General features: G+C 36.3%; 1 protein-coding gene across 5 annotated transcripts in view; it reads right to left on the bottom strand.

Moving 5' to 3' along the window:
* Positions 1-13,307, bottom strand: part of KNL1 (kinetochore scaffold 1) — a 31,333-nt gene that overhangs the window by 8,019 nt on the left and 10,007 nt on the right. For 4 of the 5 annotated variants that reach the window (XM_085307371.1, XM_085307373.1, XM_085307372.1 and 1 more), the window contains 6 exons: positions 7,666-12,861; positions 6,748-6,892; positions 5,593-5,660; positions 5,374-5,472; positions 1,792-1,907; positions 857-947 (listed from right to left, as the gene is read on the bottom strand). In XM_085307371.1, coding sequence (XP_085163497.1) covers positions 857-947; positions 1,792-1,907; positions 5,374-5,472; positions 5,593-5,660; positions 6,748-6,892; positions 7,666-12,861 — 5,715 coding nt within the window. The remainder of the gene's footprint in view (positions 1-856; positions 948-1,791; positions 1,908-5,373; positions 5,473-5,592; positions 5,661-6,747; positions 6,893-7,665; positions 12,862-13,307) is intronic. The other variant, XM_085307370.1, reaches the window with a different exon arrangement.

Below are 13,307 nucleotides of genomic sequence, written 5' to 3'. Positions count from 1 at the left end.
ACTACATTCTTCCTGAATCCAATTAATATCCCAGTCTCAGTGATATCCTGTAACACAAAGGTCTGCCATCTAATTTTGAACTATGAAAATTAATATCTTTTAACAATTTTGACTTTTTATTTTCATTGAATGGGCCTTTATTCTTGCAATTAAATCCAAAGAGAACAAAATTTTTTGATTTACCTTCGCAATAATGTTTAGGATATTTTTACAATGTTTCTTGGTTTTAGATGCAAATGTTTTTTGGAGTGCTTTCTTGTGCCAGTTAGCATTCTTCTTTAAATACCCTCTGGTATCATCACCTTCTGTTCTGGTATGTAGCATCATTGTTGAACCTCAAATTCTACATGCAGAGCAGCTTTATGTAATGACCTGTATTTTCTGTTCATTATATGTCTTACAATGTTGCATACCTTTCTGAATTAAGAAATTCAAGTTTCAGTTAATGGACAATTCTGCTCCAATGATGAATGTAAGAGTAAGAGTAGCTCTTTTTTTTTTTTTCTTCCCTTGCAATATTGCATTGGTTGCCTAGGGCCCTCTGAAGTTCCTCTCCTCTTCTCTGCCCCCAACTAAATTAAATAGTCAATTTCAAGTTTTTCTATTTTATAGCAACATATTCCCTCTACTATGTTAGAAAGGGCGCACGTCCCTTCACTCAAATCTTCTGCTATATTAGAAAGTAATACTTTATTCTAGTTCTCATGGAGGTCTTTCATCCACAAAATACTTTGCCTTCGTTTCCTAACTGCCTGCTGTTAGTCAGTGACCATTCTGGTTCTTATTTTATCTGAATGCCTAAATTAACTTTACTTCATTATGTAAAAGGCAATATTATCTCTTCATACGATATTACCTCTTCATCAGAGCAGGTTCTCATCACTTCCCACAGACTCTTATTCACATTCACCAGGAGTTGATCCTGAACACTTGCATAAGGTTTTAATCTAGGAAGTGGAAAAAAAGGGGGGGAGGGGAGGGGGAGAGAAGAAAGAAAAAGAGAGAAAAAAAAGCTTGTTGCAACTGCACTATACACATAAATAAGCACATTGGTATTTGTACACCTTGTTCCCCTGTTCTAATTAAAACATGGAAATATAAATATTTTTATTTAGTAGGCTGTTACATCTTAGAGAGACCCTCAAAAGTCTTGATTATATGGGGGCTATGCTTGTTAAAATGCAGTGCATGATGTAATGTTCCTTCTATAGTCCTTTTGCTAAGGGTAGCTCTGAACACAAAGTGGAGGGTTAAAAGGATGACAAAATAGAAAACGAGTGTAGTAAGATTTTTTTCCAGCCCCATTTCTATTGATTTTGCATTTTATCATAAATTTTGATTTAGCACTTAAATTGTAGCAGGCATAAGGAACCAGACTAGAAGTATCCCCAGATAAGAAAATAAATCATGAAAACTGTTTCAATCTAATAAATAATAAAAAATTAGAGCAAACAACAGACTAATTTATGATTCTGCTTCCTATATTTGATCATTTTTTGATCAAATAAAAGTTTAACTCATCTGATGTGCAACTGAAAGATAATAAAAGATTAATTATTTGAGGAAAATTGAACTTTAATTATCTCCATGAAAAAAACAACTCTTAAAGATTTTATCCAGTGTCATATAACTACATAACAAACTGTGTGCTAGCATTAAGGAGGTTACCTATCATTCTCTGTTTTTCCCCATATATAATGTATTAACTTTCTTCAGGCCATTCTTCATGCAACCTGAGCTGAAAAAAAAAATTACTAATATATCTAGTGAATGAAAAAAAAATAGACTTACTCATCTATCATCTGAGAAAGGACCTGGCAATCTTCTTCATAAATACGCAGCTTGGGGCGATATATATATTGGCTAAAAATTAGGTCTTCTGGAGTAGGTGGTGTGCTCACTGCATACTGGGGGAAAACAAAGAAGGATAAAATAGGAGGAGGAGAAGAAAGAGAGAAAAAGAAAGATGCATACTTTTCAGAAACACAAGCTTCCAATCATTTATGCACAGAAGCCAGCAAGAAACTTGGAATTTTTATTGTGCAGAACAGAAAAAAATAATGGAGGCAGTTTGACCTATTGAAACCATTTTCTTCATTTTAGATTTGTCTCATTTCAATGAGTCAAGTAATAACATAGCCTTAGATAATTCATTTCACTTTTATGCCTCATGTTTCCTCACATTTAGATGTGGCCTTCTTGCTGGGACATATGCCTCATCACTATTGCTCAAAAAACTAAATTGAGTGTGATTTATTTTCTAAAATGGAGACCTAAGAAATATGTGCACGTTATCCAGCTAACAAGAATGCTCTAGAATAGAAGAAGATACTTTCATTAGCTATCTTTTTATCAGCTTTTATTCTTTTATATCAGAATTTTAAAGAATTTAAAAATAGACTTTTCACATGAAGAAAGTCAACTCATCTGATCCCCACAGTCTCTGTCTCCCCTTAGCTTTTTAACCTTTCTCTTTACACCTTGACATGGAACAAGTAATGCTCTTCCCAAGAAGACAGAAGACCATATCTTAAAGACCTCACAACCACAGTGCAGTGAGCATAGCTTGCTTTGGAGGCATATTCACCATTAATAACAGTTTGGTCCATAACTTAAGAACTTTTGATTTCCTTGTTCTTGCTAAGCTGACTCACAAATATTTGCTTCAGTCAGCAATGAAGGAAATGAACAAGGGCAGCACACAATACTATACACATCAAATCCATCCTCAGCTCCGTGCATTGGCTTTCTGAGCACTAGCAAAACAAGGTCCACAGTTTCAGGCCTTACTTTCAATCCAAGAAGATATCTAAACTTCTAACCCAAATATTCCACTGACACCTTTACCCCAACAACATGATACGTTACCAGAATACGACTTAGTTATACCGGAGCCAGTTTTCTAAGGAGTTAATCTGAAGCACTAGAATAAACTTCACAGATAGAAAATTGTCACARATAAACCACTAACCATGGGAAAGTTATGTTCTTAGCCATGTCTTTTCATACACAGTAACTATTTTACTATTACACTTGTAACATAGAAACATACTGAAAATCCCTACCAAAAGATTAAGTCATACCATGCATTYGTTCTTCTCAGAGAAGGAAGAACAAACATCATTAGGACCTATTTAACATTGAACACACTACTGGAAAGTTTTCCAGTACTGTAGAATAACTATTGCCATAGAAGAACCTGACAAACTACTTCTAAATTATGCAGGCACTGCTTAGTTTTTTCCACTTTCCAGGATAGCTTATCTACAGTCCCTGGTACACCATTTGCTGTGCCAGCAGTGATTGTACTAAGTAGCAGGAAATTGAAATATTTGAGATAATTTCCCATATACTTTAGTAAATAAATGCTAAGCATTGCTGTTTCACAAATCAAATATTCTCTATTCGTAAAACTTGAAAGTTTTCCACCCCAGTATAACACCCATGTGTGGAAAACAAAACAGCTAATTCACTTTATTACATAATCTTTTAAGGAATGCTATTTGGGAAAACCAGATGGATTAGAGAGAACAATTCCAGCACCCAGTTAGAAATTCAACTGGCTGCACAAATGTGTACAAATAAGCTCTCTGAAGACTAGCATTTCAGACATGCTTACAGGAGAAGGAAAAAAAAGGTACCTTTACTCAAAACAAATACTGGCATAATAACTGTAAAATGTAAAAATCAAGTTGATAGGAAACATACTAGCTATTAAAATAGTGTCCTAGGGCAGTTTTCTTCTCAAATTGGAGGAAAAATAAAAGAATGTCTTTTAGCAATTTTTGAAAGTAAAAGTGTTACAACTCAAGTCTGTGCAAAAATTCGTACTTTGAATACTTTCAAATTTGCAGTAAAACATACAGGTTATAATGCCTATCCAAAGTCAAGGAGAGACTAAAAAAAAAATCCCACCACTCCTCCTCCACCACCCCCCCAAAAAAAACCCCAACCCCCCCCCCCCCCCCCCAAAAAACCCAACTTCTGTAACTTGTTACTTGTTTAAGAATTTGCATAGCAAAATTGATTGTCCCTGAAAATTCTTCTACCACACTGCTGGAAGTGACATGGAAAGCCTAAACCAGATACGGTAATAGGGAAGTCTTAATTGGAGTTGCTGGAAGAAATACTGGAAAGCTGATACGCTCTAAAATTAAGCACAGTTCTTTAGATTTGGACAGTTTTTCCCAATACTTCCTCTTCCTCCTCACCATGAAAAATGGGAGAACTTAAATCCAGGTATAGAGTAAACTTAGCTTGAAGAAAGAGTCCTTTTAATTGTGTGCAGACTGAAGCAATCCAGATGCTAAATGAACAAAACCATGTTACAACTAAAAGTAAGTAAAGTTTTTGCGCAGATCTCAACATTCTTTTAGATACCATGGAGCAAAAGAGCTATCAGAGCTAAGTGTGGTAAGAAGTACCAGAACTACTAAGGTAAAAAGGAAAACAAATCCCTTCTTGTCTTTGCCAGTTATAGCTGTTACACTGTGAAGAACAGAACTCAAAAGTTACTGTTTTAACAAGAACAACATGAATATAAACCTTACATTCCATTTACAGAATAGGAATGGGATAAGTTATGGGTAAGGGGTTAAAGACAGCCTTAAGACAGATTTATATAAGAAATTCTGCTTTAAGAATTAAGCTGCATGAGATAGATCAATAAAAGGCATCCCTCTGTCCCAAAACTACCTCTTAAGACAATTTCAACCTTCACTTCAGAATCACCTCTTGCCCTGTTTTCAGGATCATTTCAAAGTAAAAAAGATTACTGTCTTATGCAGCATCAAGTTACTACCATCATGTTACTTGTCTGCATGCAGAAAAAAGTTGTTCCTATGCCTGCAAGAATTTAATGGAAACTCAGGCAAAGCAGTCGTAAGAGGTAGGAATAAAGAGCACAGTAACATGATGGTAAAGCACTTATAAAGAAGACTGTAGAACACGGAATAGAAGTGTAGGGTAGCATTTCAGAATTCCAACTTTAGCGGCTGATGGTAACAGTAAGAAGATAAAGTGAAGGACTGAGTTTCCAATTGCCACACTTAAAACAATCTCAAAAAACCCAAGACTTATTCTTGTATAAATATATAGGGCAAACATGAATATGAGGTACTTCATAAAGATTGAATGAAATCTGTTCCATTTTTCAATAGTGAGGAGGTAAAAAAAAAACACATCAAATGTGAAGAGCAGAGATAAAAGAGGAAGCATTTGGTTGTTTAACAGGTTTGCTAAGGTGGTACTGATTTCTCTCTTGACTAATTTAATGGTCTTTAATCCAGATCAATTAAAAAACAATAAAATAACATAAAGAGGAATAAAATTTAAGGTCAACGGTATTATGCATTTCAGAGGACAGATACTCACATTGACTGGAAGATGGCTCTGCCGGGGCTTCTGAATTGGAATATGGACTTGAAGAAGTGTAAAAAACTCCCCAACTGTGATAACACCATTCTGTAATTTCTGCAAAAGTCAGTACAAATATAAATACATTCTTTAAACAAGAATGCTTACTTGCATACACTCATACAAATATTGTTCCTGTTATGACAAGAAGTTAGTATCTTTCAGCTATTTACATACCTCCCATAAATTATCTTCGCAAATACTATCTGTGAGAAGCTGGGATTCCATCTGACTGCTTCGCTGAACTAGACAGAAAGGATATTGCTGTAGTTAGAAATATTTATATGGAAATACAAACATAAGCTCACTTGCCTGGGAAAAACAGCAATTTTAACGTAGMATTTGACCTTTATGTCTGTTTCTGGTGCTGAACAAAGTTACTGAGGGAACAACTACTTGGGATTCACTTGTCAAATAAGAAGGACTAGATCAAAAATGTAATGCTGGAATATAAATTTGTGTCAGATTAGTAATGAAATAAGAGTTCACTTTTCTAAGAATGAAAAGCCACGATTAATAAACTAAACAATAATAAATCTGAGAAATAGACTCCAACCAATTCACGTAAGGCATCTTAGGTAGACAGAGACCAAACAGCAGCTGAGCTGCCAGAACCCTTCAAGGTAAAAACAAGGCTTTCAGGTTCTGAGCCACCAAGAGCTAGTTTTTCATTAAAAGGAAAAAAAATCCAGCCTCCACTGGGTAAGATGGAAGTTTCCATGGCTGCAGGAGCAAAATTGAAAATGGTTTTGTAAAACCATTGTAAAATGGAGATGAGATATCATTGACCAGGTGAGTGGCAGAATTCTGCCTCACTGTGAGGTATCAGCTAACTGGCAAGAGCTAAAACATGCAAGCTGAATCCACTTAAAGCCAGATGGATGCCCCTGCAGTGTACTCTCAGGACTCTTTCTAAGAACACAGTATTGATATTTGGATATATGTGGACTGATTCTGCATGGAACCAGCTTAAGATCATCCCTGGACCACTACAGTTTGAACTGGGGCTTTAACTGTTCTAAAGTATCTAAATTGCCTCCCCCCCACCCTTTGCAAACAAAGCTGTACTTCAGTTCTGCTACTTACTTTTYCCCCATCTCAGCTTTCCTAGAGCAGTTTGGCTTCTTGCACAGCCAGAATGTAAAAGCATGTGAACTAGCTGGGCAGGAAGCCAGGACACTATATATAGTTAAGTCTGACAAAAAAAATTATTCCACAGTAGCACAACAGTGTTARCTTTCCCAGATGAAATACATGCTACAAGGAGGCTCTGACTTGAATAAACCAAAAGAACTGAAGAGTTTTGAGGCAATTACTATGAATAAGTCTTACTAGTTAATTCTGTGTCAGCCTTAACAGAATCCAGAGAGCTGCTGGTGTTGGCCTGAGTGCAATCAGGGCTTTTAGCTGATTGATTTGGAGGATCTTCACCCTCATGAATTTCTACTTGGCTTTTAGAGACAGTGCCAGAGGTAACCTAAAATTAAGCAAGTTAAAAAACACCAAAACAAAAATAAATTGGCATGGTTATATAAAAAATACCAGAATACCAACAGTAGTTTATACAGTTGTTTTTTGATTTTTAGAATTATTTCATTTTTAGCATTTAACATTTAAATCAGCATGACAAACCAGCATATGGCTACTCAAGCCATTTCTTAACCTGACTTACAGGAAGTGAAGCTTCAGAATCCTCCACTTCTCAATCAGAGCAGTAGCCATCACAGCACATTTTCCCAGCTTTTGGAACTTGAATTTTGATCAACATCAGTAGAAACTTTATTTTTAAAGCTAGATTAATTATCCAAACTTGCACAGATTTTCTTGTTCCCGTGGCTATTTGTGCCACCTATAATAAGTCTAGTTTAAACTAAACTAAATATCTGTATTTGGACTTTAAATAATTGTTTATGGTCGTTCTCACTCCTTATACCTAAGCAATAATTAGCAAACAGTTCAGAAGACTATGAATATTTATTCCTGATTTACAGGGTACTATGGAGAAAATAATGTAAAATTAATATATCCCTTATTCTGCCCATTTTTAATGGTTCAGGAAATTTTCATACATTCGTGTAGTTCTTTCATTTTGTGATGGCAAAACAAGAGAAATATTGAGGAAGACATAACAAACAGATGGTTAAGACAAACAAGACAACCTATCCATGTGTGCATTGAATGTAAGTGTGCACCCCAAAATTTAAACAGAAGTCCTATCACTACCTCCTGATAATAAGGCATTAGGCTCACCTGCAAGTCTTGGGAGGCCTCACCATCCAAACATTCATCCTTTTTGAGCTTCTTTAGCTGTGGAAGATACTTTTCATCGTGTTCCAAAACTCTTTTTGGACTGTTACAGGCTTTTGTCTTTTCAGATTGAGTCCTTTCACTGTGAGAGATTTCTTTGTTTATCTCATTACAGTCTCCTTCCAGTTCAGAGCTTACAGATTCATTTGAATCCATTTCCTCTGGGCAGAGAGGAAGAAATTCTTCTGCTATAAACTGAGAAAGGCTTAGGTTCTGCCCACTAGAATTGTTGTCATCTGGGGTTTCACTGTTGTCTGGGCCTACTTCTGAAACTGGTGCTTCTGCTTTGCCTGAAGATTTTGCATTTATGTCTTGCACACTAGAAACAGAAAGATTCCTTCTTTTTGGTAATTTAGGCAGAAAGATACCTAGAGGGACTTTTATTCCTTGGTATTTATCCTTAAGGGCCATGCCTAAGTTTGCATGTAAGGGAGCAGCTCCAGGTTCAAGACACATGTTCTGCTCTTCAGCAGTACTTTTTCCTAACCTCAGAGTATCCTCTGACTGAGCTGATAATTTAGGCCAGTGGTTAATAGAAGTAGTTTCAGGAACACAGACAACTGCAGATTTCCTTCTAATATTTTTCAGTTTTGAACAAACATTTAAAATACCTGATAATTCAGGTGCAAGAGTGGGATCTATTTGATCTCTTGGAATGTCACTGACCGAAAGTTGCCTGGTTTGTTCAGAGTTTATTTGGAAGTCTTTTAGAAGTTTCTCCTCTTCAGGTGATAGCCCCTCATTTTCATTTGCTTTGTTGTTAGAAACTGGAACAATTCTTGATCCATCCATGGCTAAATCTGCAGCTAGATATTCATGTCTAGACGAATCATCTTTCAAAACTCTGTTTCCTTGAGTATTAAGTGCATCAGGAGCACTCTTCAAAAAATCTGACTGCTGGATGGAACATGAAACATGAGATACCAGATCTCTACTTCCTTCACTGCAATCCATGACACCATTACCTGGAAGCTTGAAAGACACACTCTTTGATTTCAGTTTTTCTAGATGTACTAGATCTTGATCATTTATAGAAACAGAATTATCCATGGGACAGTCAAGACTTTGCGGTGCATGGACATCCAAAGCATCTTCTGGAAGCGAGATAGTACAAACAGAATCTGGTATTGCATCACTGTGGCCTTTAATATTTTCTTTTTCACTAGGAAATATGGAAGCTGATGAAGCGGAACAGTCAGGCTTATCCTTAGATTTTATATGATAGTCACTATTCAAGTCTTTTGTACAAGGGGAAGACATTCCATCTCTGCAAGAGGCTAACGATGCACTATGCAAATCTGGTTGCTGAGTGCTTTTGCATGACACTTCTTGGTTCTCAGATTCTTTAATATTTTTATGAGATGCAGTTATTTCAGTATCCCTTTGGCTGTGCGTAAGCACAACGGTCTTATCAGCAGGAACTGAAGAAGTGGCCGGAATGGACCATCTCTCCTGTAGATCAATGTCATCACTTAATACAGCTGTATGAGTTTTAGGGATCTCCATATCCTCAGGCAAAGTAAAGATAACTGTTTTGCTATTTGAAACAGCATCCTGTACAACCTGCTTCGCTAGGTTTAATCTGTCCTGATGTAAGACTCCTTCAATACTGTTATCAACAGTCATTTCCATGTCATTCTGGTTACTTGTAAACATAATTGTTTTATCAATGGAAGTTAAAGGAACAGACTGATTGTGCTGCCTACCTTGCAGAGAAATTTTCTGTAAAGCTGCATTATGAGTTTTAGTGATTTCCATATCATCCATAACAAACATAGTAGCTTTGCTATTTGAAAGAGTCTTCTGTCCAATCTCCTTATTCAAGTTCAGTTTATCATCACACAGAACATCTGGGATAATTTTATCAGCAGAACAAGACTCTGTCATTTCTATGTCAGCCTGGTTACTTGTGAACATAACTGTTTTATCAGGATGGAATGAAAACAGGGGGAAATGTGCTACCTTATCTCGTGAGACAATTTCGTGGCCTATTTCAGCTGTATGGTTCTGTATGAGCTCCATGTCATTCTTCTCATCACTCAGTGAAAATAAAATAGTCTTTTCACCTGTTGCTCCCTTCAAGCTTTTTCTTCCAGTCCTATTAGCTATGTTTAGCATTCCTTGAGATGCAGCCTTTTCCATAGATTTATCAATTACAACAGTATCAAGTCTAGCTATTTCCATATCATCACTGTACGTAAAAATGCAAGTTTTATCTTCAGRAATCAAGGTTATGTCACTGTTTGAGGTTTTAGGCTGTAAAATTATTTTATTGTCTGCTGCAACTGTATGACTTCTAGTGATGTCCATATCAGCATCATCTGATAATATAATAGTTTTTTCACCCAAACGAGACAAATGCTGTGAGCCAGTCACGGTTAATATTTTTTTGACAGATACCAAGGAGTACATGTTGTATTCAGACTGCTCCTGACTATCTGCATTTATCATGTCCTCTTTTTTTAAGGACAATGTTTCATTTTCATCTGGAATCACATGTCTGGATACTGCTTTTCTTTCTGGTAGAACATTATCAATGCTTTGATCAAGAACCCTTACTGAACTGTTTTCAGTCAAGTCCATGTTTTCACCAGAGGAAAATACAGCTGATTTTTCCCAAAACAAAGGCAACTGGGAATTTCCCTTAGATGGTTCAGTTGTATTGGCCAGTACTGGCTCTTCAGTACATGTCAAGTGCAGCCTATCAACTGATTGAGGACTTTTAAAATCTTCTTTTGAAGAAACTGTTTTACTGGTTGAAAAATCTCTCAGAGAATCTACTTCATTTGGCAGTATTTTATTTACTCCCTGCATAGTATTGGCTTTCTCTTGCCTGTCAGAGTTTTCATAATTTGTATTCATTCCTAATATTTTTCCGAGTTGTTCATTTCCTCTAATTCCAGATGGAAGAGGCTCATTACTGGAAATAAAAGAATCATTTGGAGCAAAAGGAACAACATGTGGTTTGCTTGAATTCATTTCAAAGTTCTCAGATTCTGTTGCTGCAGTCTGACTTCTATCTACATTAGAACCACCAGAGAAAAAGGTCTTGGTTTGCAGCTGTTTAGATACTACATTACTTTGATTATGATTATTCTCATAGTCTAGCACTGTATTAACAGGAGCAACATCAAGGGCAGCAGTATGAGTTTCTGTTATGTCCATGTTTTGATCATCTGAAAGTATGGCTGTTTTGTCACTTGTGCAGGGAAGTGAAGCATTCAAATAAGTTTTTTGGAAAGACTGAGATACATTAAGGTTTGGCCTTTGCAGAGACACGAATGTAAAGCTGTTAGCAGCAACATTCTTGGGGACTTYCTTCTTTTGCTCTTGTAATGAACATACATTCTTTGCACTAGAACTCAGACCATTTGCCTGAAAGTTTGTTTTTCCAAGCTTCTTATTGACTACTGTCACCTCAAAATCTTTAGAATTCGTTTCTGCAGAATGGCAACTTTTAAAATCACTATCCATCCTCTCAAGATTTTCCTTGTCCATATCTAAAGAACTTGCAATGTCACTGACATTTTTGTTCTCATCTTTACTTGGAATTCTTTTACAATGCATTTGCTTTGCATCCGCTGTTATCCCAGTGCTTTGATCATCGATAACAGCCTGGCATTTAGTTATTTCCATTTCTTCCTGGTCATTTAAATTGGGAGAGGTAGATCTGCTAACAAGACAGTGAGGTTTGCAGGCAACAGAGGTGGACGTATCAGCAGGAAATACATTTTCTATGTTCTCTCTTTCAACCTTGACAACACAGTTTTTAGTCAAGTCCATATATTCTCCTGAAAATATTATCGTCTTCTCACCTGGCAAAGAAGCAAGTAGAGAGTTTGCTAGTCTGTGCTGAAGTCTACTCTTACAAATACCATTAGAAACTGAATTTGCATGTGAATCAAAATCAACACTCATAGAAGCATTCCTGTGATCTTGGGTCACTTTTTCAGTTCTTCCATCTGAGACAGAAGATAGTACAAGTGCACTGTTTTTATATGACATAGAAGATCGATTATCTGAAGATACTAGACTTTTTGTAATGCCCCTATCATTATCATGAGTTGGATGTAAGTTTTCTGCTAGTGAAGAGTTTGTATTAAGTGTTTTTTCAATAGCTTTACTACACAAACTGCCAGTTTCCTCAGAACTCTCATTATCAATTACACCCGTATAATTCCCAGTGRTTTCCATGTCATCACACATGCTAAACCCAACAGTTTTATTACCTTGAAAGGCAGTATCAGAAGAAATAGATCCTGGAATCACAGACATTGTTCTGGCCTGTTGTTCAACAGTTTGCAGCGCTGTATGATCTAGCCTGTTTTCAACATTTACCATTTTCTTGTCTGTACAAAGTTGGGGGTTCTCCTGAACAATTAATTGCCAACTAGATGCTCTCTTTAATACAGAATTATCATCTGATTCTGTGCCTGGAAAATCCTTTTTGAAGTTTAGACTTTGATTTTCAACACTGGAGAAGGGAAAAGACATTTTTGCAGTATGACTAATGGTCATATCCATACCATCATCTACAAATGCCTCAGTAACATCTGCACACACCAGTTGCTCTGGTGGAGCCTCACAAATACCAGATAACATAGTCTTAACATCAGATGCCTGACATTTTGTAATTTCCATCCCATCATCTTGTCCTCTGAAGATTTTTGTTACATTGCAGGTGGCCTCTGGTTCATGGGAATATCCATATCTTACTGATGATCTTGTCATGTCTTCCAAAACTTGTGAAGAAACAAAAAAAAGGTTCTCTTTTTCAGGTCCTTCAGTAGGATTAAGCACCTTTCCATTTGACTTCAAGCTCATCATAAATTCATTGAAATTTATCTTCTTCACTGTTGTAGCATCTGGTTTCTCTTCAGAAGATGGGCATGAATGATTTGTAGGATCGCAGAAAAGATGAAATTCTTTGTTCTTTTCTGAYTTTCCATTGTTAGACTTTAAACTAGCCAGAAATGCTGTGATATCTATCTTCTCAGCTTTGTCAGCCTGACTGTTTTTCAGATCATGTGTAATCACTGCAGTGTGACTAGTTGTCATATCCATTTGATTTTCATCTGAAAAGATAACTGTTGTGTCATGCCCATTTGTTCTTTGAATGATGTTGTCTGCATCGTGCCACTAAAAAAAAAAAAAAGACGAAAAATGACAGTTACTGACACTTATCACAAGCAGATACAATAGTATATTCCATTTAAAACAAAGGTCAACTACTGTAGCCCTAAAGTTACAGCTCTATCTTCTTTGAGGAAAAGAAAAACATACGGCTTTGATTCCTCCTGGACAAGCAATAGTAAACACATTCAAGGAAAGAGGGAAGATTTAATTACAGCACATTGTATTTAAATGGGATATTTTTCTAAAAAAAAGAATTTGCCTCAGTTTTACTGTTAGGCAAAGACTTACGTCCAGACATATCTTCAAAAGCATGTATCTGGACCACTCAATCTTATGAATCAGTATTTTCCATTCTTCTATAATGTGGTTTGTGCCTTTTCTTCCTCACTGCTGGAGAAAATCCTGCTTAATTTAAAATGCATGCTATCCAGAGTAGCAATGCAAGATGG

Source organism: Rhea americana, unplaced genomic scaffold (genome assembly GCF_003343005.1).
Source record: "Rhea americana isolate MKP2758 unplaced genomic scaffold, rheAme1 scaffold_257, whole genome shotgun sequence".
In the NCBI taxonomy this organism is placed as follows: Eukaryota; Metazoa; Chordata; class Aves; order Rheiformes; family Rheidae; genus Rhea; species Rhea americana.
Note: the sequence above shows the minus strand (reverse complement) of the source record. Positions and strands in the feature narration are given on the sequence as shown.